The 26,780-nt window shown below is 52.8% G+C and overlaps 1 protein-coding gene across 1 annotated transcript; it reads left to right on the top strand.

Moving 5' to 3' along the window:
- On the top strand, window positions 1-25,933 carry F8 (coagulation factor VIII). The gene is made up of 26 exons (XM_029084614.1): window positions 1-152; window positions 3,849-3,973; window positions 4,241-4,363; window positions 4,852-5,064; window positions 6,120-6,191; window positions 6,663-6,770; window positions 8,643-8,864; window positions 9,145-9,379; window positions 10,440-10,614; window positions 11,592-11,685; window positions 12,460-12,671; window positions 12,975-13,125; window positions 13,277-13,486; window positions 15,123-17,904; window positions 18,203-18,368; window positions 19,203-19,409; window positions 20,010-20,238; window positions 20,336-20,518; window positions 20,728-20,844; window positions 22,020-22,091; window positions 22,415-22,500; window positions 22,998-23,153; window positions 23,934-24,078; window positions 24,936-25,084; window positions 25,381-25,557; window positions 25,778-25,933. The coding sequence occupies exons 1-26, from the start codon at window positions 1-3 to the stop codon at window positions 25,931-25,933; spliced, it is 6,717 nt and encodes a 2,238-aa protein (XP_028940447.1).
- Window positions 25,934-26,780: the final 847 nt, after the last annotated feature.

Raw genomic sequence — 26,780 nt, 5'->3', positions numbered from 1 at the left:
ATGATGTTTGTGGGAGCCCTGCGTGGCCTTCTGCTCCTCTGCCTGGTTGAGGAGGGCATCAGCAAAATCAGAAGATACTACATTGGTGCAGTGGAAACCACCTGGGACTACATGCACAGCGACCTGTTCTCCGTGCTGCAAGCGCCTGCAGGGTAAAGCTCTTTCTATTATTGCAATTCCAGCACCCTGCTGTGGGTGTTCTCCCACCCTGACACACAGCACCCTGAGCTTGGGTCCAGACAGGCAAGTGTATGGGGGAAACCTGGCAGGGTGGGTGCACGGAGCTGCTGGTACAGCTGGGAATGGGTGTTCCTGTGCAATGGGGAGTCACTCAGTGTAACACCTGATATTGCACAGGTTAAATAAATCTGCAGCTCTGCTCTGCACTGCTTTATCTTAATGTCTGTTGCCTGTGACCCTTTAAATTCTGTGCCTGGAGCCAAGAACTGGTTCTCCAGCCTATGCTTTCTCTTCTGCTCTGCATCCTGGGAGCTTTGGGGAGGTGTGAGGGGAGATGGGGTCCTGTCCCTCCCTGCCTGGGGCTGCAGAGGGAGGTTGGATGTGCTCCCCAACATAACTCAGAGCAGCAAAGACTCTCCTCCGCCTCTGCCCCTGGTAAAACTCAGCTTTATTTATCTCCATCTTTTGCGTACATTACATTGCTGGGGATGAACTTTTTCCTTTAGGGAATGATAATAATTTTCAGTGTTGGGGCAAAGAATGGTGTTTGTACACAGAGACAAGGGGGAGGAGGGCATGGTGGTTTTGCCCAAATACTTTGGAGTAGGAAGGAAAAGTGACAGTTGCATTGCTCAGGCACCTGGATGGTGTTGTCTGGAGACACAGCTGGCTTGGGCACACATGGCTGTGACTGGGCTGCTCAGAGCTGAGCATGGGGAACAGAGCTGGATGGATCCCCTGGGGATCAAGCCATCCCCCTTCCCTCTGCCCTGCTGCCACATCCCCTTCCCAAGGCTCTGTGCTGGGGCAATGTCAGCCCATGGCCTCACCTCAGAACCACACTGATTTGAGCAGTGAGGAGCTGTGGTCAGGCACTGGAAACCAGGCTCTGATGGTGAGCCAGGGCAACCTGAGTAGCTGCTATAGTCACTGTATCAGAGTCATGTTGTTTTTTCCCCTCTTTGGTTACTTCAGTAGGAAAATTGCATCCAGCATGTCCTGTTTTACTGATGTCCCCCCTGCCCTGCTTTTACTAATGCTGCACTAAGATCCATTAGGCTGTGGTAGAGATGAGGTCACTCACGCTGTTAATTCAGCCCTGTGGCTTTCCATTTTGGCACTGGCTTTAATGACCCACTCGTGCACCCTTTCTGACCTGGGAGTGACTCGGGGACCTGGCTCTGTCCCAGGGGACAGCAGGGCATCGACAGGCAGTCTGAGTTTACTTATCCTTCTCTAAAATGGGGAAAGATAACTTTGGCTTTCTCAGAGGGGCTTGGTGGCATGCTCCACCCTGGGAGAAGCAGGGCACACCTGGGCAGTGTGGCTCCCAGGAGCTGTGGTGAGACTGGAGTTTGCTTGGCATGGCTGCTCCCAGCTGGCTGACAGTGCCTTTTCCCTGGCCCTACAGCCCCAGCCCGGTTCCTCCCATGCAGGAAGGGCACAGGAAAACAGCCAGGCTGGTGAGAAGGGGCATGCAGGAGTGAGCCGGGAGAGTCTGGTGGGAGCAGAACAGCCAGCGGAGCTGGGGTGCCTCTGAGCTGTGCGTGGGGTGTCTTCTGCTCCACCTGTTCTCCCTCATGGTACCAGCACCTCATGGCAGCCCCCAAGGGTGCACCTCCATGCAGGACCTCCAAAACCCCTGCATGCACCCAGTGGTTTCTCTGGCATGTTTGTGGGAAGCTCTGCCTAATGGATAGGCTGCAGCACACCAGGCCAGAGCAGCATACACCTTCCCCATTGTTTCAGTTTCTCTTCCTCCCAAACACAACCCTGCTGGCAGGTTGGAGCTGGGACCAGCATGTCCTGCAGCAGCTCCAGGGATCTCAGCTCCGTCTCGGAGCTGGTGGCCACATAGCAGCAGCCCATGTTTGAGTGCTTCGGCAGCACAGGGTGTTTACCTTGGCCATCTCCCAGCTCCAAGCGATGAACAGATAATGTGGCTAACAATGCTGATCGAAGGCGCCAGGAACTTGACGGCTTCAGCCGCCCTTGGGGTAGGAAGTCCACGGGGACCCCAAGTGCAGAGGACCAGCCAGAAGCACTTGGATCAGATGTCCCTGCACTGAACTCTGCCTCCTCATTCCCTGCGAAGGCTGTCAGGCTCTGCTGTGCCAGCTGGGACACAGCGCTGAGCCCTGGTGTCACCAAGTCTCCTCCCAGCCATGCCCCCGCATGCCAGCAAAATCCCCCTGGCTCCAGAGGATTTCTGCCTATTTTACCACAGAATTAGCAGGACCAGACCCTCATGTCTCAGGAATGTATTTTCAAAGCTGGGTTTTCTGTGGGATAGAGATTAAGGCACAGCTTCACAACGGTGGACAGCCCAGTGCCAGTGACCCCACAGCACTGCCACCTCCCAGTGTAGGGTCACCTGGGAGAGTAAAGCTTGGTCTGGACTCTACTGCCGTGGAGCCAGGAATGATGACATCTCATGGGCAAAATCAGCTGAATACAGCAGCTCTGCTCACTGGGGACATGTCTGCTGGGGGCTTCCTGCCAGCCCAAACATGGGGTTATAGCCGTGGTGGGAAAGGCAGGAGCTGGGCACACGTGGGGCTTTGGTAGGTGCCTGTCCTGCTCTGCCCATGGAGAGGGTGAACCCCACTCTCCCCACAGCATTCTCCAGCTGCAGGTGGCTTCCAGCCAGTAGTGTGGGGGCGAGAGTGCATCGCTCTTTCCTAAATTTGAGTCACTCTGGCTCCTTCCTCTTCCTCCTGAGGAAGAGTCACAAAGGGAAGCACTGCTTGAATTAAGGCTTAGTCAGAGGGGGAGAGCAATCCTCCCTGCTTCTTCAGAGGGAAGAAAATACCACCTGGGTTTTGCTCCAAATAAAACAAGGCTGGAAGTGGTCTGTCTGGTTACTGGAAATGGTCTCAGTCCCAGGGCTGATAAGCCAGACTCTAAAATAGCTGGAGAAACTCATGGCTTCGTTATCTTGATAAATGTGCTGGATTCCTTTTGGAAAATTAATTTGTTAAGCTGCTTACAGATAGAAAGTGGCCAGCAGAGATAAGTGGGGTGTGAAATACCTTCAGGGCTCCTTTATCCTCCCGCTGCAAGGAGTATTTTTTTTAGGGGCTGGCTGTAAATCCCAATTTGGTCAGAAAAGAAACAAATATGGGGATGTGGCTTCAGACTGCAGAGCAAACTTCCATGACCTGCCGTGCAGCCCGACACAGTCTCTTTTGCTGGGGAAGTTGGGGAGGATGCTCAAGGTTACATGTAATGTGGTGTATCTGCCACACCTGAAGGTGCTGGGGATGGGGTGGGGGGTGGCTGCAGGGCAGAGGCCACCTTGGCACTGCTATTGTAGCACTCCCAGCCCTGGGAAGCACAAAGCTGGGCAAGGCAGGAGGCTGGCAGTGATGCCTGCAGCTGTGTCCACTCCTGGCTGCAGCTGGGCATGGTGCTGTATCTCCTACCCTTGTGTCTTCTTCCATCGTGACTAACACCATGACATTAATCACTGCCACATTGTCATCCATGAGCTGAGCAAATAAACACACCTGGGGGTTGTCAGGAAACTCAAAGGACATAACAGGGTGAGCAATCACCGGGGCTGGCATGGCATAGGCAAGCTGGTGGGGAGGGGAGGAAGAGGATGGCTGATGCCCCTGTGTGGACAGGGCTGTGCAATCAGCCTTGGCTTTTCCTTCCTCCTGCAGCGTGTTGGGGCACCCGGGCCCACAGCCCTCCATGCCTGGTGTCCCTCCCCAGTACACGAAGGCCGTGTTTGTGGAGTACCCTGATGCTTCGTTCATGCAGCCCAAGCCCAAGCCAGCGTGGATGGGTAAGAAGCACCCGCAGCATGGTGAGCCCTAGCTCTCCTTGACAGTGGCCAAACTCATCCTGGGTTGGGTGCTGGCAGCTCCTTGTCCAGGAAGGGGAAAGCACCTGGGTAGAGGCCCAGAGCTGATGGGGATGCAGGGAGCCTTGGTGGTGCTGGAGCAGTTGATGCTGCCATGCTACGTGAGGGACAACCACTAATTGTGCAGGTGGAAAGCTGGGTCCATGGCGGGATGTGAGCTGCCTGACTCTATTGTCTTCTCCCCTTCAGGTCTCCTGGGCCCCACTATCCGAGCAGAAGTTTATGACACTGTGGTCATCACATTTAAGAACCTGGCCTCCCGCCCGTACAACCTCCATGCCCTTGGGGTGTCCTACTGGAAGGCGTCAGAGGGTGAGTTGGGCAGTAGCCGGGTGCTGCAAGCCCTTGCACAGCACCTCCCACTCTGCAGCCTGCCTGCTGGGAGGGATCGTGTCCTTGCTATCCTCATCCCTCTACAAGGACGGATGATCACAGAGATGCTTTAGCCCAGGGAAACACGATCATGTCCAGCCCAGAACTGAGCTCAGATGAGCAAGCAGCCCAGAGCAAGCCCATATCAGTTACAGAGGTAATGCACAGGTTGAACCTGAGGTTGGATGCTTGTGCCAGGAAGACTGTGGTCTCCAGTGCCAGGGCAGGCAGTGGGTGCACAGCCCAACAAGTGAGTCTCCAGCACAGCTCTGCTGCCCTGAGACCAGCCACTGCTGGTGGGAGTCGGACTGGTCCTGGGGGCTGGGGTGGAGAGAGGCTGTGCTCTGGGTTGGGGAAGAGACATTTCTGTAGCCACAGAGTGTGAGGGATGAACCTTCAGTGACATCTAGCTGTTCCTTTGGCTTTAGGTGCGGGGTATGAGGATGAGACCAGTCAGGCAGAGAAGGATGGTGACAGGGTGGATCCAGGAAAGACACACACATATATCTGGGAAATCCAGCAAAACCAGGGCCCAACGGATGGCGACTCACCATGCCTGACCCACTCCTACTCCTCCAACACCGACAGCGTGAAGGACATCAATGCTGGTTTGATCGGAGCCCTGCTTGTGTGCCGACCCGGTAAGGACAGCAGGTGATGGGGACAGGTCACATGCAATCGTGAACTGAAAAGCAGCAGAAAATCAAAGATGCCTTCCAGGGGCTGAACATGGCAGTGGGGTCAGTTAGCTGTGGTCAGCAACAGCACTTTTGGGGTTTGGCCCTTTCCTCAAAGACTCCCTTCCCGGGCAGGGAGACAAACACACTTTGGATTTCCCTGCTGGAGAGAAATCAGTTGTTTCTTTCCTTTGCAAGATTTCAGACCACAGATGAAATCTTCTACCTTGTATCTGAACCTTATCTATCCATAAGGTGAATTGCTATGGAGGCATAAATACTTGTCTTTCCTTCAGATCTTCACCAAGCTGTGATTGTTCCGTGTCAGCCAGGGTGCTTTGTCAAACAGGGATTTGTTGGAAGAACCAGAGGGATGTTTGTATCAGCAAGGGTTAAGAATCAGACAGGAGAGAGGCAGGACACCTGGGGCACTTCCTGGTCCACAGTATCTGTGCCTGCTCTCCTTCCTTCGATGAACATGGAGGTGATGAAATCCTGACTGAATACTTGCTGGGTGCAAGGCACCCAGAAGTGTACCTGGGGTGGGATTGGTCACCCCTAGTTGAGCCATCTCCTGGAGGTGGTTGTCCAGACCCCTCTGTAGTCACTGGAGAGGAACAGGCCTGAGTCACCTCCTCCCAGGTCACTGTCTGCAGGCTCCAGTGACTCACCAGGACCAGTTTCTCCACTGACAAAGCGAAGTCTAGACTAGGAGTGCAGACAAATGTTTTGATGATAAAATGTGCTCTTCCAGGTGACTAAGGGCATCCTCAGAACCCTTGAGGGGAAGGCAGCACAAACTGACCTTTTGATGCCTTCTGGGGGCAGCTGGCTCTCAACCATGGGCTTTTGGGGACTGCAAGGCTGGAATTAGAGCTGTGCAAGTCATGAGATGCAACAAAAGCAATCCAGCCTGGCCTTGGTTTACTAGTTGTTGGGGGGCACAAAGGGAATTCCCTGGGAAGATGAGCATGATGCTTGCTGACCTTTAAAGAGATCCATCCTGTGGCATCTTGCAGGGACCCTGGCGAGCAGTGGGAAGCAGGACGGGCAGCAGGAGTTTGTGATGCTCTTTGCAGTGTTTGATGAAGGTAACTACCCTGTTGACTGGTGTTGGACCCTGAATTCAGCCTGGTCCAGGGCACATGCTTTGGCCATGGTGTGAACGCAGCTGCTCAGCTCCCACACCGCCTCCCAAGGGTTTGAGCTTTGTACACAACCCCACCCCTCCAACCAATGTGCTCCTGGTGCAGTACTGCTGCTCCTGCTTCTGTGCCCCAGCTGCAGGGAGCTTGCAGCACCCTCAGCTCTCCCATCCCACAACCTGGCCTTGTTCCCATCACACAGCTAGAGCTGCAAGGGAGAAACGCCCTGGCACATGCAGTGGTCACCACCACATACATGCAGACCCATGGCCAGGTCTGCTGTGGATTTCCAACAGGCACCACACATCTGACCTCCCTAGATTTTGACTTTCATACTGTTTCACCCTGGTGAGAAGGTTTTCTTTTCCTTTGAAATGCTCTCAGGTGAAAGCTGACTGCATCCTCCTCTCTCCACAGGGAAAAGCTGGTACTCTGAGCCTGGCTCCTCAGCAGCTCCTCAGGCCCTGCCTCGCAACAGGACAGAGCTCCACACCATCAATGGCTACATCAACGGCTCACTGCCTGGTGAGTACTGGTGTGCCAGGGTTAGGGATGGGGGGCTTGGGAGGTGCTGGGAACATGGGTGTAGCCAGGTCTGTAAACTCAAGGCAGCTTATGAAAGGATGTGAGAAGGGACTTCAAGGGGAGTTTCCAGGTGATGGATCTGTTAGGCTGTGTTCACTCCAGAGACACTATCACATCTCAACTCTGTCTGTGTTGCCAAGTGTAGCTGACCTCCTCAGAGGTCTCCAGGAATAGGCTGGTAGCAAAGAATTTCGTCTCTTGTAGCCCTGTGAATGAGGCTGGAGGTAGCACTGAGGGGAAAATTCAGCTCTTACTAGCCTGCCTCTGACAACACATCTCTGGGGATTTGGGGAATACAATAATCATTTAGGTTGGAAAAGACCCTTAAAATCATCAAGTCCAACCATAAACCTGACACTGCCAAGTCTACCACTAAACCATGTCCCTAAGCACCACATCTACACATCTTTTAAATACCTCCAGGGCTGATGTCTCAACCACTTCCCTGGGCAGCCTCTTCCAGTGTTTGATAACTCTTTTAGTGAAGAATATCCAATCTAATCAATCTCTCATGCAATCTGAGGCCATTTCCTCCTGCCCTATCACTTGCTATTTGGAGAAGAGACTGACACCCACCTTGTTACAACCTCCTTTCAGGTAGTTGTAAGAGTGATAAGATCTCCCCTTGAGCCTCTTTCTCCAGAAAAGCAAAAGAAAAGGCCGTTTGTGGTCTCAGTGAAGACAAAAGTTGGCATTTTCTCATGTTCTCCTGGGAGAATGTCCAGAACTCCCTGAGAGTGAAGAATCTCAAAGGCAAACTGGGAAACACTGCCAGGAGAGTCATTATCATCAGCAACCTTTGTGAACCACACCCTGAAACCTCCCACCTGGGTCTGGCCATTTTCCAGTAAAAGGCAAAAGCAAAATTCCCCTAAATTCCCTGTCCTGATGGATCCATGGAGCTTAAGAGCTGAGTTAGACCTCATGGTCAGCTGCTGTGTCTGCCCAGTGGGCTTCCCCTTGAGAAGGTATCCACCTCCGCCCAGCAGCCCCCTGTCTGGCGGCAGGACCTGGCCTGAGAGGTGTCTGATGAAGAGGTGGCAGTGCAGAGCTGAGGGCCTCAAGACAGAGCCTCCACCCTGTCCCCTTCCAGGCTCTTGGGATCTGTTCCCGTCACCTACCACACTCAGTGCCAAAAACAAGTGCTTGACTCTGTATTTGACTTTGTTTGGCTTCAGCTTCCAGGAACTTGTTCTTGTTATTCCCTGCTAGATTACAGAGCCCTTCAGCACACACTGATTTCTCTCCAGGAAAATATTTTTACAATGCACTCAAGTCCTCTCCCATTTCCTAAGCACACTTGAGCTCTTTGAGTATCTCCAAGGAAGAAAGTTTCTGTAGCCTTCAAATAATCCTGATGACCTCTCTCTGCCCTTTTTGGGGTATTTCAACTGCTGCTGAGGATGTGCTGGAGCCCTGGCCCAGATGCAGAGTTTAGTATCAGGTTTGCCAGTGTTGTGATTGGACAAATGATTCCCCTTTCCAGTTCCTGATTCCCCTATTTATGGAGCACATCTACCTCTTGTGCCACTGCATCCTGCTCTGACCTCCCATCAGCGTGCCTCCCAAAGCCCTCGTCAAAGTTCCCTGCTCTGTAGATCTAGTCTTTTCTCAGGGGGATGATGTGGTCTGCACCTCTGTTTTGCTCAGACAATCCACATTCACATGCGACTTCTCCAGCTTGAAGCCACCACCTTGCAGGCCAGGGGACTTCACTCAGCATGTGTCAGGCTCTGAGACAATGACACCAACAGTGGGGACAAGGGATGGACATGGTGCTGACTCCTAGGTGCTTTCCTTCTCTCCTGGCAGGTCTCACACTGTGCCTCAAGAAGCAGGTCCAATGGCACGTGATTGGGTTGGGCACTGGGCCTGAAGTCCACTCCATCTTCTTTGAAGGTCACACATTCCTGGTGAGAAGCCACCGTCTCAGCAGCCTAGAAATCTCCCCAGCCACATATCTCACAGCCCAGACCATGCCAGTAACCGCTGGCTGGTTTCGGATGTTCTGCCAGATACTGTCCCATCAGCAAGGTAACCTTATTCTGCAAGAGCTTGGGGGAAAAGAAGTTCAGGGGATGGCTCGGGCTTAGGGTTCTATGCAGTGCTGCAGCTCCAAGGCCCCTCCTGCTCCATAGTGTTACATCCACACGCAGTCTAGCTCATGGCCAGGATGGAATAGGTTGACCCATGTGATGACTCATTTGATGGGGACAGTAGTGGAGAGGACATCTACCAAGCGAGAGCCTGGGGGAGTGTGCACCTGTGCTGGCATGTCATTGTGACCCTTTCTGCCTGGCTTGTCTGAACCCAGCTGGTATGGAGGCCATTGTGAAGGTGGAGGAGTGTCTGGAGGAGCGCCTGATGAAGATGGGGAAGCTGTCAGAAGAGCCAGAGGATATGGATTACTCTGATGAAGATGAGGAAAGTTATCATGTGATCCAAGTGCGCTCTTTTGCCAAAGAGAAGCCTGTGACCTGGACTCACTACATCGCGGCTGAGGAGATGGACTGGGACTATGCCCCCGTGAAGCCAGTTTCTCTGGACAGGTGAGGGTGGGCATGTGTGCCCGTGAGGCTGCTCCTCAAGGCAGCCCTGACAGGTCTTCCCCTTTTCCCCAGAAATTTATTTTCCTTCTGCCCAACCTGGACAGCTTTGTTCTTCTTTATTAATGCTAACAGTATGGATGCAGGACAAGGATGGTCTGGGGAGGCCATGGGAAAGCAGAACCTGGCTTTCCTCCATTTTACCAAATGCCCCACAGAGGCATTTGTCTCTCTGTTGCCCAGGTCTCCAATGTCAGCCCCTTCTGAGCAGGCAGCAATGCCTGGTGACCCTTCACACCCTCCAGCCAGGAGGCCCTGCAGAGCCAGGACGCATGCCCACAGCCCCAGAGTGTGGGTCTCCCTGCCCTGTCTGGAAGGATCTGCTCTAGATGGCAGAGACAATTAGCCCCTGCTGCCACCCCACTTCTTGGAGGGAGAGGTGATGCAAGTGTGATATTTCAGCAGAAGTACCTTAGTCAGAACTGTGTGGTGACAACACTTGTCAACAGTCCTGACATCACTCTGCTGACGCAGGCTGTGTGGGCTGAGGCTGGCTTGGTAGTGGGGTCATTGGGTTCTGCCCTAGATGGGGATCCCAGCCAGCGGCTGCTGGAACAAGGCATGTGGGGCAGAAATCCCCAGCTGCAGCCCCTTGCAGGGTAAGCTAGTGGAGGGCTTAGGGCTGGCCTTGCTTCTGGGAAGAAGCTGGGATGATCAAGAAGAGGCAGGTGCTCTGTATGCCCTCATACCAGGGGTGTTCCCTGACACAGGACAACCTGCCATGTTCTCCACTCTCACAGTCACCACTTCCCTCCAAGACAGAGTAGCATCAGCCCAAGGCTGCTGCTGTGAAACCTAGTTGAAGTTTCTCCATGACAGAAGCACCGACTCACTTGAAAATTTATTCCCCATGATGCATATTGTGATTGCAGGGATGGGTGTCCCCACTGTGCACTCCTTATTCCTTGGCAGATGTGTAAGTCCTTGGATGATGCAGGGTCTTGTTCTGGTTCTGACTGTGTCCTGCATGTGTCCATTTGCTCTTTTTCTGCCTTGCCTGCAGAAACATCACAAGCCTGTTCCTGGAGGCTGGCCCTCAGCGGATCGGTTCGAAGTATAAGAAGGTGATGTTTGTGGAGTATGAGGATGCCACCTTCAAGAAGCGCAAGGTGTCAGATCAAGCAGACGAGGGAATTCTGGGGCCTGTCATTAAGGGCGAGGTTGGAGATCAGTTTAAGGTAAGAGAGAGATTGCTTTCTACAAAGAGGGACTGGAATGGGAAGCTTCAGAGCTTGATGCTGTTCCTCCTAATAACTCTTGATTTGTGGCTAAGGTCTGACATAAGTCCTTGAGGTGCTCTATCATATTTAATCCAAAGTTCACCAGAAAGGCAGATGTTACTGAAAGCTAAAGCTAACTACTCTTGGTGAGACCAGCAGAGATGCACAAAATACAGCCCAGTCCCCTTAATTTGACTTCATTGCAGGTGTCTTAGGAATTATATCAGTTAATCCATGAAACATGGCATCCAACACCTTCCTCTGAGGCAGGAGTGTCCTCTCATCCTCCACTTTTCTCCATATGTGTGCTCCTACCATACAGTGTTGGGGACTGGCACTTGTGTCTCCCCAAGTGCCTCTACTGACCACTTGACTTGTTTGCCGCTAGGAAGAATGGGATGGTTTCCAGGAGCTTCACATTTCTGCTCCCTGCCCGTGGCTCTCTGTGCAGCTGTGGGCATGGAGCTGAAACCTGCAGCAAAGTCCCAAGGGAGCTAGTTAGAGAAATAAACGAAGGGCTTCATACAGTGAAGTGGGAAGCACTTTGAAGCCGTTGACTGCTGTGCATACTTCGTTGGTCTTCTGAGGCTTCCTGGACTGTCAGATCTCTTCTGTCTCATATGCAAAGTGAGACTAAAGACAGAAACTTTCCCTTTAATACATCTGATATTTTCGTGCCCTCCTTAAAATGGGCACCTCCCAGAAATATGAACAGTGTAGAATGTTAGAGAAATAAACCGTAATTTCTTCTATTCTGACTTTTACTCTGTGGTCCCAGACATGCCCAGGTTCCTCCCTGTTGGACACTGGCAGGTGGCTGATCCCAGAGTGCCGCTGCCCAGCATTTCCGTCCCTGCGAGGATGCTGAGGGCAGCCTCAAGGGCTCATAACATTCAGAAAGCATTAAATGTTCCTGCTGGCTGTCCTCATTTCAGATTGTGTTCAGGAACCTGGCAAGCCGACCATACAACATCTACCCTCATGGCCTCACCAGCGTAAGGCCATACCACGTCATGAAGCCCTCTCAAGGTAAGGCAGGCCACGAAAACTTGGGACATCACTTGGCCACTGCTATTATTCTGGGCCAGGAGAGCTCCCTGCAGCCTGTAAGACTGGTTGTCCAACCCATCCATCCAAGCGCCTGAGCCCTGCAATCCTGGAGATGATGATTCCTGGTTCATGTCCCCCTTGGTGCTACAGTGCTCTTAAAGGAAGACTTGAATGGTGGCTGGAAGAAGGGGCATTGTCAACCAGGGAGCTGGGTCCACATTGTTTGGTCCATCCTGAGGCCTCTGCTTTCTGACGAGGCGGGAGCCACCCTGCCAGCATGCTCCCAGGATCACAACTTGTGCAAGGCCATCCCACATCCCACCAGGGCAAAATCATGCCCCATCCTTCTCCCCTTCTCCTCTCTGCCCTTTTGGGTGCATCACAATGACAGGAGCAATTGCAGAGGCCGTAGAAAAGCTCCTCTGCTGCAGCACAGGTAGCAGAACCAGGATGGCAGCTGCTAAGGAGTTCAGAGAACTAGGTCAGCTTTGTGACCTGTTACTATCTGAGTTAAGGTTTTCCTTCAGGAGAGTCAAAAGGGCAAAGCAGCCCATCGGCTGGCAGGACTATAGGAGCCAAGCCACACAAGGGAGTTGGGAGCCCTGTCCCTGCCCCTCTGTCAACATCCCCCAGCAGACATGGCAACTTGTGTAGTCAGGAAACCTCCTTTCTGAGCTCTTTTTAAAAGTGGGATCACCCCTTGCAGGAGCAGCCCAGACCTAACTGATCTGCTCTTGGGCTGTGTGTTGCCAGATAAGGACGTGAAGGACATTCCTATCCTCCCTGGCCAGTCATTCACCTACAGCTGGAGAGTCACCACTGAGGATGGGCCAACACATGCAGATCCTCGCTGCCTCACCCGTTTCTACTACAGCTCCATCAACCCAGTCCGAGACACGGCCTCAGGCCTGATTGGGCCCCTCCTGATCTGCTTTAAGAAGTCCATGGATCAGAGGGGAAATCAGGTGGGTCCTTCCTTTGTCGCCTCAACTACCAGGCTGGAAGGCTGAAATAACGGTGCTGAGTGAAATATTTGGGTAAAACCAAATTTGTCTTTCCTGTTTTCTTCAACCCTACCATCAGTCCCAATGCCCCTGCCTTCCCCATCCTCCCTTACATGCTCCCTTCTCTCCAAACCTGGACCCTAAATCCCACGAAATAGCAGTAAACTGTTCCCCATGCACCTAGGCTAAGACCTGGCAGCTACCCCGAGCCCTGGGAGCACTCTGATCAGCCCAGGAATAACTGCATCCCTCTCTGCCTTCCAGATAATGTCAGACAAGACGAGGTTGGTGCTGTTTTCAGTCTTTGATGAGAACCGCAGCTGGTACCTGGAGGAGAACATTAGGCGGTTCTGCACTGATGCAGCCCACGTGGATACCCAGGACCCTCAGTTTTATGCCTCCAACGTGATGCACAGTGAGTGCTTCTCCAGGGGCTCCCTGCAAAGCCCCAGCAGACACAGTCTCATCTCTGTCCCAAGGAACAAGCAGGGAACATGCAGCAGCTCAGCAGCCATGGGGGAATCAGGTCCTGATGAAATGTTTCTTTCACCCTTGCTCTCTTCCAGCTATTAACGGCTTTGTGTTTGACAACCTCCAACCAAAACTCTGCCTGCATGAAGTTGTGTACTGGTATGTCCTCAGTGTTGGGGCCCAAACAGATTTCCTCTCCATCTTCTTCTCTGGAAATACGTTCAAGCGCAACATGGTCTTTGAGGATGTGCTTACCCTTTTCCCATTTTCTGGAGAAACGGTCGTCATGAGTTTGGAAAAGCCAGGTTAGTAACATGGGCTATTCTATAAACCAGAGGGCTTGGCATCACAGCAGAGATAACTGAGCACCTCCATCCTGGTCTCTGGTACTCAACTGTATTTTGGCAGCCCCGAGAGCAAAAAGATATCACCTGCTGGAACAGCAAAGTGAGAGGCAATCACAGAATGTCAGGGATTGGAAGGGACCTTGGATCAACTAGTCCAACCCCCCTGCCAGAGCAGGATCACCTACAGTAGGTCACACAGGAAAGCATCCAGGGGTTTGAATGTCTCCAGAGAAGGAGACTCCACAGCCTCTCTGGGCAGCCTGTCCCAGTGCTCTGTCACTCTCACAGTGAAAAAGCTTTTCCTTATGTTTACATGGAACCTCCTATGCTCCATCTTGCACCCATTGCCCCTTGTCCTACCGTTGGAGAAGAGCCTGGCTCCATCTTCCTGACATTGACCTTCCAAAGCTCAAATCAAAGAAATTAAATTATTTTACTTCATTAATAGGGTGCATTACTGGTCACACATGCTACCAAGCAAGTAAGATGGCTGCAGACATGTGAGCTCCGTGAACCTTGCATCTGCACCCTTGGCTCCCAGCTCAGAGGTCAAGGGGAGCTGCAGTGCTGTCCTGCTGTGGGTTCAGCTGCTGGTCAGAGCATCCCACTTATCTCCACACATTTGCAAGGAAAGACATTGCAGCCACGGAGAAATCTTAGGAAGGATTTACTTCAGAGTTCAGTTTTATTTCCCCCCACTCAGCATTTTTTCCATAGCATTTGCAAAAGCAGTGCCCTTACCCATCTCCTCACTCACAGAGGACACACGGAACTTACCATGTGGTTGCAAACACTGATATGATGGTGATGAGCGCTGCGCCCTGAGCCGGGCTGACAGGGTTCCTAGATACCCCAGGAAGATTTCTAAAACCCAGCCAAACGTGGCACCCGTTTGAGCTCTGATTTTTTGCCTGCTGAACTGCAGGCAAGCAGCTTGGCCAGCAGCAGATGACAGCTCTCTCCAGCGTCAGCGCCTGGTTATTACACACCTCCTCACCCACTCGTGGCGCCTGGAGAAGAGGTCCCTGCTCGCTGCGGGAAGCCAGCGCGTTGGCAGAGGATGTGAGCAAGAGGCAGCCTTTTCATTTCTTTCTCCTTGAGTGGGAGAGAGGTGATGACTGTGTCTGGGAAAGGGCTGTATTCGACAGCACCAGCATGTCTTTGGGGGTGGATTATGGTCATTACTCTTACTGCTGGCAATAGTCCTGGAGGCTTTGTGGGCTCTCAGTGCATCAACTGTTCTCACCAAGCTGTTGTTGGGGTCTCAGAGGTGTGTGTAGTTCACCAAGCTCTGGCAGGTAACACCAGCACTGCTGATGGTGTTCATCAGGCTTGGCTCTGATTTTGCCAGCAAGCCTGATGTCTTTCAAGTCCAGCTGTAAAATACTCTAGGGATTATGAAAACATGAAATCACTACCATGAGCCAGAGGCTGCCTGAAAATCATAGAATCTCCTGGTTGGAAAAGACCTCTGAGACTGTGGAGTCCAACCAAATGTAGGTTGCACTGGCAAGGGAGCAGCATGGGGATGATAACTCTTCTGATTTCCCATTGTGGTGGGCTGATGGTGTCCTCTCATCCTCTCTTGAGACAGGGACCTGGATGCTGGGGTGCCTGAATCCCAACTTCAGAGACCGAGGGATGCACGCCAGGTTCACAGTCTTGCAGTGCCAGTATGAGCAATACCCTGATGGGGAAGATTATGTGGATTTTGAGGAGGAGGAGGAGGATGCCTTTGAGTTCCAACCCAGGGGCTTCTCTAAAAGAAAGAGATGGCACAGGCCATGTGTGAATGAGGACCTGAACAATGTCACCTCTTCCAGAAATCAGACAGAGAAGCCAAGATTGTGCTTGACAGAACCCAGCCATGGGGCCCTCTTGAGCAATGGCAGGATTTCTGATCCCCCTTCCAATGGCACATTAACACTTTTAGGAACAATCTCACATCCACCCAATATTTCCATGTCTTCTGTGCCAGAGACAAACTATGAGCCAGTGTCCTATGAATCCTTCCTGGAAGATGAAGAAGAACTGTCAAAAATCACCAGCCAGGATGAAGGGTTTGGGGTTCTCACACCTGGAGAACACTTGGCGAGTGTCAGTGGAAGGGTCCATGGTACTGTGAGCTCAGAAGAAGGTCAGCAATGGCTGCACCAAGCCACACCAGCTCCAGAAGATGCTCTGGCAAGAAATAAGGTGACAAAAATCTCAGAGGTGCAGGAGCCAGTAAAAAGGACTATGGTCCAGTCTGGTGGCAAATTAGAGATTGTGGAAGCAGAGCCTCTAAAGACAACTACTCATGCAACAAGTTTGTGGGACTCAATTGCTTATGCTGCTAGCAAAGCTCCTCTTCAAGAGAACAGGAGGTCATTTCACCAGAATGACCTGAAGCACAGTCTGGGGCTTCAAAACACGTCTTTACAGGGTGCTCAGGACAAGTTTCTAAGAGGGGCTGATAAAATATCCTTAAATCTATATGAGTCAGAAGAGTCAATCAATACAGAACCTGCTTTAAGCACTGATCATAACTCTTCCTCCACACTGGACAATCCTTCTGCATCTGTGAAGGATGAGACAGAAGACAACAGGACCTCAACAGGATTGCTTCACAATCACACCAGAGGAAGCAATTATTCATCAAATGAGCTAGATGTTAGGCTGGAAAAAAGACCTCATGAAGTGGTTTTGCAAGGCTTTTATGAATCTTTTGAAGGGAAAAATGTTTCTTTCTTAGACCTGGCGCCCAGTAAACCTGTACGAGAACAAATCTTCACAGATGAGAGTAACTCCTTGCCTGCAAAAAGTGGCACAGAACAAAAAGCCAGTAAACTTGCCAAGGACACAAACCTTCTAGAAACCACCTTTGCACACACCAATGACCTTGACCCTTCCAGCTATATAATGACGGAAGAGAGAGATGAATTAATCTTGGAGGAAGTGTTTCAGGATGCTGCAGCCACTAAGGAATTGCCAGAGATGAACAGTCTTGCTTTTCCTGAATCAAACATTGTCATCAATGACACAAAGCAGTTCCCAAATGATTTCTTAAACAGCCCTGAGCAGCTTATGAGACACAGAGATACAGCCCCGAGCACGAGTGGCCCTGACTGGAGGCCTCGACAAGCCAGGTCACTGGAGAGCAGAGTCTTGATGCATGGTCTGGGTCTTCCCAACACCAATTGGCCTGGCAGCAAGGAGCCCCTCTCTGAGGGTAGCAGAGCAGAGCAGGATCTGGCCAGCCAGGCCCCTGAGACAGCAGTGAATAAGAAAGCCCCAAAGGCATGTGGACCTCACTCCCCTTTTTGCAGCACTCGCTTCAGAAAGAGGTCCCTGATATCCAGTGACAATTTGCCTGAGGTGACGGTAGTCCAGCAAAGCCTAGAAGAAAAATCAAACATGGTTGAGGGGAGACTACACCCGGGCAGGGATGCTCCACAGGCTTGGCTTGGAGATAGTGCTGGTGAGATGCATCCTGAGGAGAAGCTGAGCACAGATGGGGGTGTACAGAGCAGCAGTGAGGGGCCCCAGCTCAGCAGACACCCCTTCCCCACACGGGGAACACCGGGGAGCGAGATAGCAATGGCAGCAGGCAGCTCAGAAACACAGGCTGCTGCTGTGGCTGCAGACCTAGCCTCAAATTGGGACCTGGTCCCCTTGGGGGCAGAGGGACACACCAGGGGCTTGCAGAACCCAGCTTTGGCCGAGCTGCAGCCGAGCAGAGGTGCTGTGTGGGGGGCTCCTGGGAGCGAGCAAGCTCAGGGGAGAAGCCAGATGGAGGAGGAGACAAACTCTGTGGAGCAACTGGATCAGTTCAGTCCTCGGCCTCAGCAGCTCAAGGCCAATGCCACGGAGGACTATGTCCCTGAGAGCACATCTGAGCAAAGCCTAGAAGAAATCCTTATGAAACCAGCCTCCAAAGAGAACTATTCCCTGTTTCAAAGCAGCCCTGCTCGCAACCACACCACTACCAACAAACCAGACAAATATGTGCAAGCTAGTCCAGATGGATGGCAGGTGCTCAATGGGGGAGATGCACTTGGAGAAACCAGGAAGAGAGATGGCCAGGGCCTAGGTAAGCCCCAGGAGGATGGGGAAAGCAACAGCACATCTGGGAAGAGGAACCATGCCCCAGAACATAGGGAGAGACCGGCCCTGAACAACGGGACCCGTTCTAGCCCCTTGAGGCCAAAGGCTGACAAGCCAGACTACGATGAGTACGGCGACACAGAGCAGACCATGGAGGATTTTGACATCTATGAGGAAGAGGAGCATGACCCACGCTCCTTCCAGGGGGAGGTACGGCAATACTTCATTGCAGCGGTCGAGGTGATGTGGGAATACAGGAACCAGAGACCCCAGCACTTCCTAAAAGCCACGTAAGTGTGACTGTCCCTCGTGTATTCCCTCTCCACTACATGGCATGGCTTGGTGCCAGAGCTGGCATGTCCTAGCAGGTAGAATCACAGGTCTATGACTGTACAACCCAGCCGAGCAGCCCAGGGGAAGGATGCTCCAGTGCCTCCTCTCCACCTGGGGAGTTTGGTTACTCCAGCAACCTTGAGCTTCCTTGCACAATGGGTCAAGGATGCTCTAGGCTCTGCAGCAGCCCTGCCATGGCTGCCCTCCCTATGGGACAGTATCACCTGGTTTGCTTAACTGCTCTCACCCCAGCAGGGACCCCTGGAGTGGCAGGAGGAAGCCTTTCCAGCAGTACCGCAAGGTGGTTTTCCGAGAATACATGGATGATTCCTTCACACAGCCGCTGCAGCGGGGAGAGCTGGATGAGCACTTGGGCATCCTTGGGCCGTACATCAGGGCAGAAGTTGAAGATGTCATCATGGTGAATTGAAAGTTCCTGTTTCCTATAAAACCTGAAATCCCCTCGTTGCTGGCTGTGCTCAGGCAGAGGGAGTGATGAGGTGGGCTTGCAGGCTCTGCGATGCCTGTGGATTCACCTTCAGGTCTCAGAGGCAGACGTGGCATATGGATGGCACCAGGTTGGGAGGCAGAGCCACCATTCAGAGGGACCTCAGTGGCTGGAGGAATGGGCCAGCAGGAACCTCAGAGTGTTCAGATGCAAAGCCCTGGACCCGAGGCAGACCCAATCCCTGTAATAGCACAGCCCAAGCAGCTCCAGGGCTCTATGGAGAGCCTTTTGGGTGAAGTGATTTTAAAAAGGATAATGAGCTAAGCAGGGTTCAGTACAGCTTCACTGGGTGCTCTATGTGAGGGCAAGCTCAGGCTTCTCTTGCCACCAAAGGTCCTTCAGCACCCACCTAAGGAAGAAGTGAAAGGCTCTTCACCAGGCTCAGGACCTGTATGGCTGGAGAAGTTGCCCAGGTTTCACAGAAATCTTCACCAGGATGGATTCAGCACCTTTGGGCTACAGGGACAGTAGTGTAGCTTATCTTGCTCCTGTTGAGCAGGGAGAGGGCCTCATCCTGCTGACACGACCAAGATGTACTTTCCCCTGGGGATCACACGGCACAGCCACCGCTCGAGGTTCTGCAGGGTTTGGCCACTGCAAGGGGCCCAGCTGGAGGTCAGGGAACTGGGGACATGGCTGCCTCCTTCCCACCAGCTGGCTGGATCCAGCCCCAGGGTCCAGGGCACTCTCAGCACTGCACCCAGCCCCCTCCCACGCTCCCTTTGCTTTGCCTTCCCTCTGCTGCAGGTTACGTTCAAGAACCTGGCCTCACGGCCTTTCTCCTTCCACTCCACGCTGCAAGCCTACGAGGAGACACAGGGTGCGACACAGGGTGGAGAGGTGGTGCAGCCTGGCCAGGTCCGCAAGTACTCCTGGAAAGTCCTGCCCCAGATGGCACCCACCACGCAGGAGTTTGACTGCAAGGCCTGGGCTTACTTCTCCAACGTGGACCTGGTAGGTGGGAGCCTGCTCCATGGGACATCCTAGGAATGGGCGATGGGCAGCTCGCCTGGGGCCCGGCTGTGAGGTCAAGTCTTTTCCTATGGTGCTGTGCTGAAAGCAGCCTGTGGCTGTGTAGATTCTCAGGTGTCTAATACAGTGATGAATTGCGTGCTGGTCCCTTCCCTTCCCTTCCCTTCCCTTCCCTTAATTGGGTTTTCCCCCCTTTCTCCAGTTGTACCAGTTTATGAGACTTGTAGGGAGCTGGCATTCTGCAGTCCCCTACCCCTCTGCCAGATCTGGCTGAATTTGGCCCATTGGGTTCCAATTTTAGTGGGGTAGGGACTGTTGGACAGTTGGACAGACAGACACCACTTCTCTTGAGAGCATGTGCAAACACTTGCTTCACAGCCTTTCTTAGCTAGGGGCAGAGTGGGGATCCCCTGGTGAACCCCACATGTCCTTCCCACCCTGCATGTGCCATGCCCCGTGCACGAGTGGGAGCCAGGGCAGGGATGCAGACAGGGCCACCGCTTTCCTCACTGCTGTGCCGTTTGCGGGCGTCAGCACTGCCTCCCTCTCTGAAACAAACCCTTCTTCCTGGCTCCCTGGCAGGAGAAGGACCTGCACTCGGGCCTCATTGGGCCACTGATCATCTGCCGCCCTGGGGTGCTGAGCTTCATTTTCAGGCGGCAGCTGGCTGTGCAGGAGTTCTCCCTACTCTTCACCATCTTTGACGAGACCAAAAGCTGGTACTTCCTGGAGAACATGGAGAGAAACTGCCGCCCTCCCTGCCACATCCAACAGGACAACCCTGACTTTAAGAGAAGCCATTCCTTCCATGGTGAGGACCCTTGCCCTTGCTTTTTCCATTCCACAATCCATATTGGGATGGAAAAACCCTGGAGCCTTGAGCCACTCCTGACTGCTGCCTTCCCCAGCCATCAATGGCTACGTGAACGATACACTGCCTGGGCTGGTGATGGCTCAGCAGCAACGGGTCCCATGGCACCTCCTGAACATGGGCAGCACTGCAGATATCCACTCCATCCACTTTCATGGGCAGCTGTTCAGCGTCAGGACTAGCCAGGAGTATCGCATGGGAGTCTACAACCTTTATCCCGGTGAGATGCAGTGCAGGCACCATGCTGCACACCCCAGCTGCCAGGGCTTCATGTCCATGCCCGTTAGGAAGTTCCAGGCCTGTATGGGGATAGCAAGGACAGGGAATGGATCTGGAAGAGTCTGGCTCTGTGTTTACACAGTGCTTGGCACTGTGACATCCCATTACAGCCAGTAACTCCCCTCTGCTCTGCTTTCCATCCTTGGACAGGTGTCTTTGGGACGGTGGAGATGTCACCCTCACATGCCGGGATCTGGCGGGTAGAGTGCAAAGTGGGAGAGCACCAGCAAGCCGGGATGAGTGCTCTCTTCCTTGTGTACAACCTGAGTGAGTGATCATCTTTGTGCCCTGGCCCTCTTGCTGCCATGGCCACAGCCAGCATGTTTTTGAGCTCTGTGTGCTGCAGTGCTCTTGGCTTTTCCCCTGGGGTGGCCCAAGTAGGGTCTTCTGGGTTTTTGCTCTGAAAGAAAGTAATGACTTCAGCCCTTGCCACTCTACACAGCCCAGCAGAGAGCACAGAGTCAGGGACACAGTTGGGGTGAAGGCTGGGAGATCAGCTTCATTTGCCTGCAAATATTTGCTCCCAGAGCTCTTGTTTTCCAAAACTGAGGGTCCCTGGACCTCCTGTAAAATGCATCTACCCCAGCAACTGCATGCACACACTGGTGCCTGCCCACATGTTGAGAGGTAAACTGAGGCATGGAGGCAGCAAGCGACACTGCCTGACTACAGGTTGCTGGGACAGAAACAGCCCCAAGGGCAACTGCAAAATCCACTCTGACTCCCTTCACCTCAGGACAATGTTTCTCCCTCACCATAAGCACAAGGGGAAGCGGTTTGTGAGAGCAGTATTTCATCACACAGTGACAGTCTCTCTTCTTCCTAAAGGAGTATTAAATGTCAACCAGAAAACGTTTCCATAAGTTAAAAATCTGCTTAAGATTTCAAATTCACATTTTCCCCAGAAGCATTTGCCATGTGGCAGCAATGCCAAGATGTGACAACTCACTAATAATAATGGTTATTATACGAGACAAACAGCCCTGTGCTCGGCAGACCAGAAGAGAGACAAAGGGAGACAGGAGTGTCAGGCAGACTTTCCTTTAGCGACATGATATTTGTTTTTAAAAGATGCTGCCTAGCAACAAAAAGGCCCAGGAGCAAGACATGGGTACAAGGAACAGACACTTGTCAGCATTGCTGGGAGATCAGGGCATGGGAATGAGAGGTTGGGGATTCAGGGACAGGAGTTTAGTAAGAGGCTGCTGAGGCTGATGCTGGGAACCCTCTGGTGCTGACATCAGGGTTGGGAGCAAGAACCCCTAAAATTCAGGGTGTGGATGCATCTGGTGTGAGACAAACAAGTCTGAGGGCTCCTGGAGGCTTTTGACAACCTCCCTGAGCCTGGAGGCTGCTACCCAGCCTAAGCTTTTCCTTCAAAAGCTTTGTTACCTAATCAGCTCTCCCTGGTTTTCTCCCTCTTTCTCCCTGTTTGGCCGCAGACTGCCGAAACGCCCTCGGCCTGGCCTCGGGCCACATTGCAGACTCTCAGATCACAGCATCGGGGCAGTATGGTGAGTAGGGGTTGTTGCTGCAAGGAAGGCAGCTGAGGTTGGGGCAGCTTCAGCCAACACAACTCATGTGCTTGCCTGCTCAAGGCTCTGCTACACCAGGTTCCTATCATGGAACATCCATGCCTGTTGTCAGCATCCCATCGGGACCTGGAGGTGCCTTCCCACATACCTGACCCATGTGCCTGTGCTCTTCCACCCTGTACATGGCTACTAAACCCTAGGGTGATCCTCAGGCCCCATCCTACGGATGGATTTCTCACCGCCTTGGGCTGGGCAGCACCAAGAGCCAGCAGCACCCTCATATCTGTGCACTCTCTTCACAGGGCAGTGGGCTCCTTACCTGGCCAGGCTGGATAACACAGGCTCCATCAATGCTTGGAGCACTGACCGCATCAATGCCTCGATCCAGGTAAGAGGGCTCCTGTGGCTGAAGGCACCACTGGGAGCATTACAAGGGCATGCTCATGGCTGATGCACTGTGCAGAAGGACTCAGACAGATGGCCAGTGTCTCCCCAGCTATGTCCTGCTATTTCCCCTGCTTCCCCTCTGGGAGGGGAGCTCTGAGATCCTAACGGCAGTTAGTCTGGCCATGGCTGCTGCTGGCCTGACCCCCAGATCCATCTTCAGTGCAGCAGAGGAACCACTTGATGGTAACGGCTGCAGCATCGGATTGTGCAAAAATCCCCCAAAGACCAAGTGAGAATAGCTCACCTCTCCAAACAGCTCTCCCCTGCCCTCTCCCCAGCTGCTGGCTGACTTGTGCCCTTCTGAATGACTATTTGAACTAGTTTCATAACCTCTGCTCAGTTATGTCACAAGAAAGTGAGTTTCACGGCTTTACAGTGCATTGTCTGAACGTGGCTTGGGTTTTCTGTTAGAAATGAATCCCTGACTTCTGTTCTCAGGTGGACCTTTTGCATGTCATGATTATTCATGGAATAAAAACCCAAGGAGCCCGACAAAAGTTCTCCAGCCTTTATGTGTCCCAGTTTGTTGTCTTCTACAGCCTTGATGGGCAAAGGTGGAAGAAATACAAAGGGAATTCCACCAACACCCAGATGGTAAGGCGAACGGGTCTTGAGGAGGGTGTCTTCCCAGAATGGGGTCTCGGGGTGATGAGGGCCAGAGATCTCCTGAGCCCCTGTGATATTTGATGAGGGCAGGAACAGTGAGCATTCACTGCCAGCATGACTGAATCACAGATCATAGATCTGCAAGGGACTTGCTGTCTGCGTCCATCTGTCTCATTTTAAATTGACTGAGCTATTTCCACGATCCCTGGTGGCTGTGAGATCCAACTCTTAATGTTATGTTACTTAGAGCTAGGTATAAGATTTTACCTGAATATATTTTTTGACCCCAAAGGCAAATTTGTCTTTCTAAAAATATTGTGCAGAAGCAGATGATTTGGGGGATCTCTACTCATTAGAAAAAAACACAACCAAAATATGCATAAGCTGATCATTCCAGTGGGAGAAGAAAAGCATCCAGAAAAACCTCCATCATGTACACCAGCTGTGACCAAAACTTTCCCCAGCTTCAAAAATCCCAGGACTGGCTTTTTTTAAAGTTCTTTTTCTCCCCTCTGTTTGCTGAAAATATAAAAACATGTTCATTTCCATGGACCCCAATTTTCTCCTCTGCCTGTTTCTCAGTGGTTCACCCTGATTTGGCCCATTCACACTGCTTTGGTCTGAATCACATCTCCTTGAGCTGCCATTCTCTTGTAAGGGTGATGATACAGAAGTGCCAGACAGAAACGTTCTTCTGCCCGCTAATCCTCCTCCTGTCTGGCTCTCTTTCCACTGGTACAACAATCCTTTCTGTTCCTTTCCCTGCAGCTGTTCTTTGCAAATGTGGATGCAACTGGAGTAAAAGAAAATCGCTTCAACCCTCCAATCGTAGCTCGGTACATCCGCATTAACCCCACTCACTACAACATCCGCACCACGCTGCGCATGGAGCTCATCGGCTGCGATCTGAACAGTAGGTCCCACCTCTGGATATGAAGCACAGAAGCTGGGGCTGGATCCAGTGGGGTGCTGAGCACTAGGATTCCCCAGGCATTTGTGGAGGAGGAAGGAGGAGGCTAGAGATGGCGTTGAGATATTGGGGGAACAAAGGTGGAAAATCTCATTATGGTCTTAGAGATAGCGATATCAGAGGAAGAGCATGGGGTGAGCTCTCACCACTGCGTTGTCCTGAACCGCCAGAAACCTCCAGCAGCAGCTAAGCTGGTAGCTGAGGAGCTGCTGCCTCAGTCTGGGGGAGGAGGGAACAAGCAGAGACAAATGATACTGGGTTTTCTCTGGTTTTGCCACTCCAGGGCCAAACTGCTGTGGCACACAGAGCGACCCAGGGTAGCGGTGCTCTGGGATCCTTTCTTTACCTTCACACACTAGCAGGGCAGACTCCCAGCAGCAGTGGCTGTGCTGTCACCCCGTGCCACAAGCCTGCCAGCTGGCTCTGAGGCAGCTGGGCACACACACCCCTGTTCACACCGTGTGCAGGGTGTCTCCCTGCCAGGAATTCTTGTCCTTCCCCTGGAGACAGGTGCTCCTTATGTCATGGCAGATGCACAAATTCTGCACATTCCTCCTAGATAAAATCTTCAGGGAGAAAAGCAGGTGGGACTAGTGGCACGTGTGGTTTGTCACTCCCCAGCCAGAGCCAGGGTGCACACAGGGGCCCTGAGCAGTGCAGAGACCATGATGCTGAAGCAAGGTGCAAGAGAACCTGTAACCAGGAAAAGTACATGGAGGGATGGCTGGAGCAGTGAGCAGCCAGAAGGGATCTCCATGGGTCTGTTCCCACCTCTAACAAGCATTGCACCTCTCTTCCAGGCTGCTCCATGCCCCTAGGAATGGAGAACAGAGAGATCCCTGACCAGCGCATCTCTGCCTCCTCCTACAGCACCAGCGTCTTCTCCAGCTGGTCACCCTCCCATGCCCGCCTGAACCTGCAGGGGAGGACCAACGCATGGAGGCCAAAGGTAACCCATGCAAGGAGATCCACAGGCAGGCAGCTGGGATCCCAGCAGGCAGGCTGGGTGCTTGGAGCCTCTCCTAGACAGGGCTGCATGGTGTGTACAGCCATGGGCACTGTGCAAACTGCCTTCACAGAGACAGGAGAGTTGCCACACTGATTTAGCACCCAGCAGCTCCAGCCAGACACCTGGTAGGGCAGGTGAAGCCCAGGACTATGTGCAGAGCTAGCTTTGCTTCAGCTGTAACAAATGTGCCTTTCTCATTGCTGCTGAGGGATTGAAGGCAGTCTGTCCTTCCCCAGAGCAACAGCCCCAGCGAGTGGTTGCAGGTGGACTTTGAAGTAACCAAGAAGGTGACTGCAATTATAACCCAAGGTGCCAAAGCTGTCTTCACCCACGTGTTTGTGAAGGAGTTTGCTGTCTCCAGCAGCCAGAATGGTGTGCACTGGAGCTGGGTCCTGCAGGATGGCAAGGAGAAGGTAGGCAGAGCTGCTTCATGGCCACCCCTGGGGCAGCAAGCACAGCCCTTGACAACAAACATGCTCACAGGATTTTTTCCAAGAGCAGTGAGCCAAGCTGTGCTTTTTCCTCCCTAAAGCATTCCCAAGTGGTGCTTGTCTGGGTTGACCATGTCCTCAACTCATGGGCTCACTATACCAGCAGAGGAGAGCACACCCCTGATTTCTCTCTCCTCTCCAGATTTTCAAGGCAAACCGAGATCACACCAGCACAGCGATGAACACCCTGGAGCCTCCCCTCTTTGCTCGCTATGTGAGGATACACCCCCGCCAGTGGCACAACCACATTGCCCTGCGGACAGAGTTCCTTGGCTGTGACACTCAGCAGGAGTACTGACAGCTGCCAGGCCAGGCATGGCCAGTGCCAGCCCAAGGATCCACATCCAGCCGGACACTGAACTCTCACCAGGGCTGGAGCCAGCCCTCCCTGGCCCTGGCTGCCCTTGCTGCCCAGGAGGAGAAGGCCTGCAGAGCTGTCGTGGTGGCTGGCTCATTATCAGCCTCTTCCTGTCCTTCATCTACCAGATGCGATATAGTCAGATGTAATGCTGAAGAATTAAACAGTAATTTTCCAGTATCTCTCTGCACTTTCTCCTTTGCTCCAGCCTTGGAGTCCCTGGAGGTTCAGTCAGCATTACCAGCAGTTAGTAATTAATTAAAGAGCTTCTCAGCTTCGTTTTTGCACAAGCTCCTGCTGCCTAGGCACAGTCCTGGAGGAGGAGGAGGAAGCAGCAAAGATAAGGGCTGGGGGAAGAGGCCCCGCTCCAACCCCCAGTATCCATTTCACAATCGGTGGGTATCGGTGGCTTGAGGGAGGCAGTGATTGCTCAACCTGACTCAGCACTGGGCTTTGGCCCTCCACTTCCCTTCATCTCCTTCCCATAACGCTCCTGCCATGGCTGGGTGCCACCTGTGAGTCCTACCTCTGTGGCAGGGGAGCCAGCTGACCCCACAAACACCTCTGGCAGCTGGCATGGGGTGGGAAGCAGGGTTATGAGGGGGCTTTGGAAAATGGTGGGGATCAGGCAGGTGCTGGCCACCATCAGAGTGGGATGGGCGGGGTAGGTGCACCCACTGTGAATTCCCACAGCACCTCATCAGAGCCAGGGAGTCTCTGCTCACATCTATAAGAGATGTGGCCTGAGGAGCTCTGCTGGCAGCACCAGGGGAGAGTTGTGGTGGGG

This window comes from Antrostomus carolinensis, unplaced genomic scaffold, assembly GCF_000700745.2.
Source record: "Antrostomus carolinensis isolate BGI_N321 unplaced genomic scaffold, ASM70074v2 scaffold25354, whole genome shotgun sequence".
Taxonomy (NCBI): domain Eukaryota; kingdom Metazoa; phylum Chordata; class Aves; order Caprimulgiformes; family Caprimulgidae; genus Antrostomus; species Antrostomus carolinensis.
Note: the sequence above shows the minus strand (reverse complement) of the source record. Positions and strands in the feature narration are given on the sequence as shown.

Bases quoted from the DNA above. Each gene is read 5' to 3' on its own strand.
- F8 (XM_029084614.1), top strand. From the start codon at position 1: ATGATGTTTGTGGGAGCCCTGCGTGGCCTTCTGCTCCTCTGCCTGGTT. The intron at 6,192-6,662 runs GTAACTACCCTG...CTCTCTCCACAG, and splicing joins CTTTGCAGTGTTTGATGAAG to GGAAAAGCTGGTACTCTGAG. The intron at 17,905-18,202 runs GTAAGTGTGACT...TCACCCCAGCAG, and splicing joins CAGCACTTCCTAAAAGCCAC to GGACCCCTGGAGTGGCAGGA.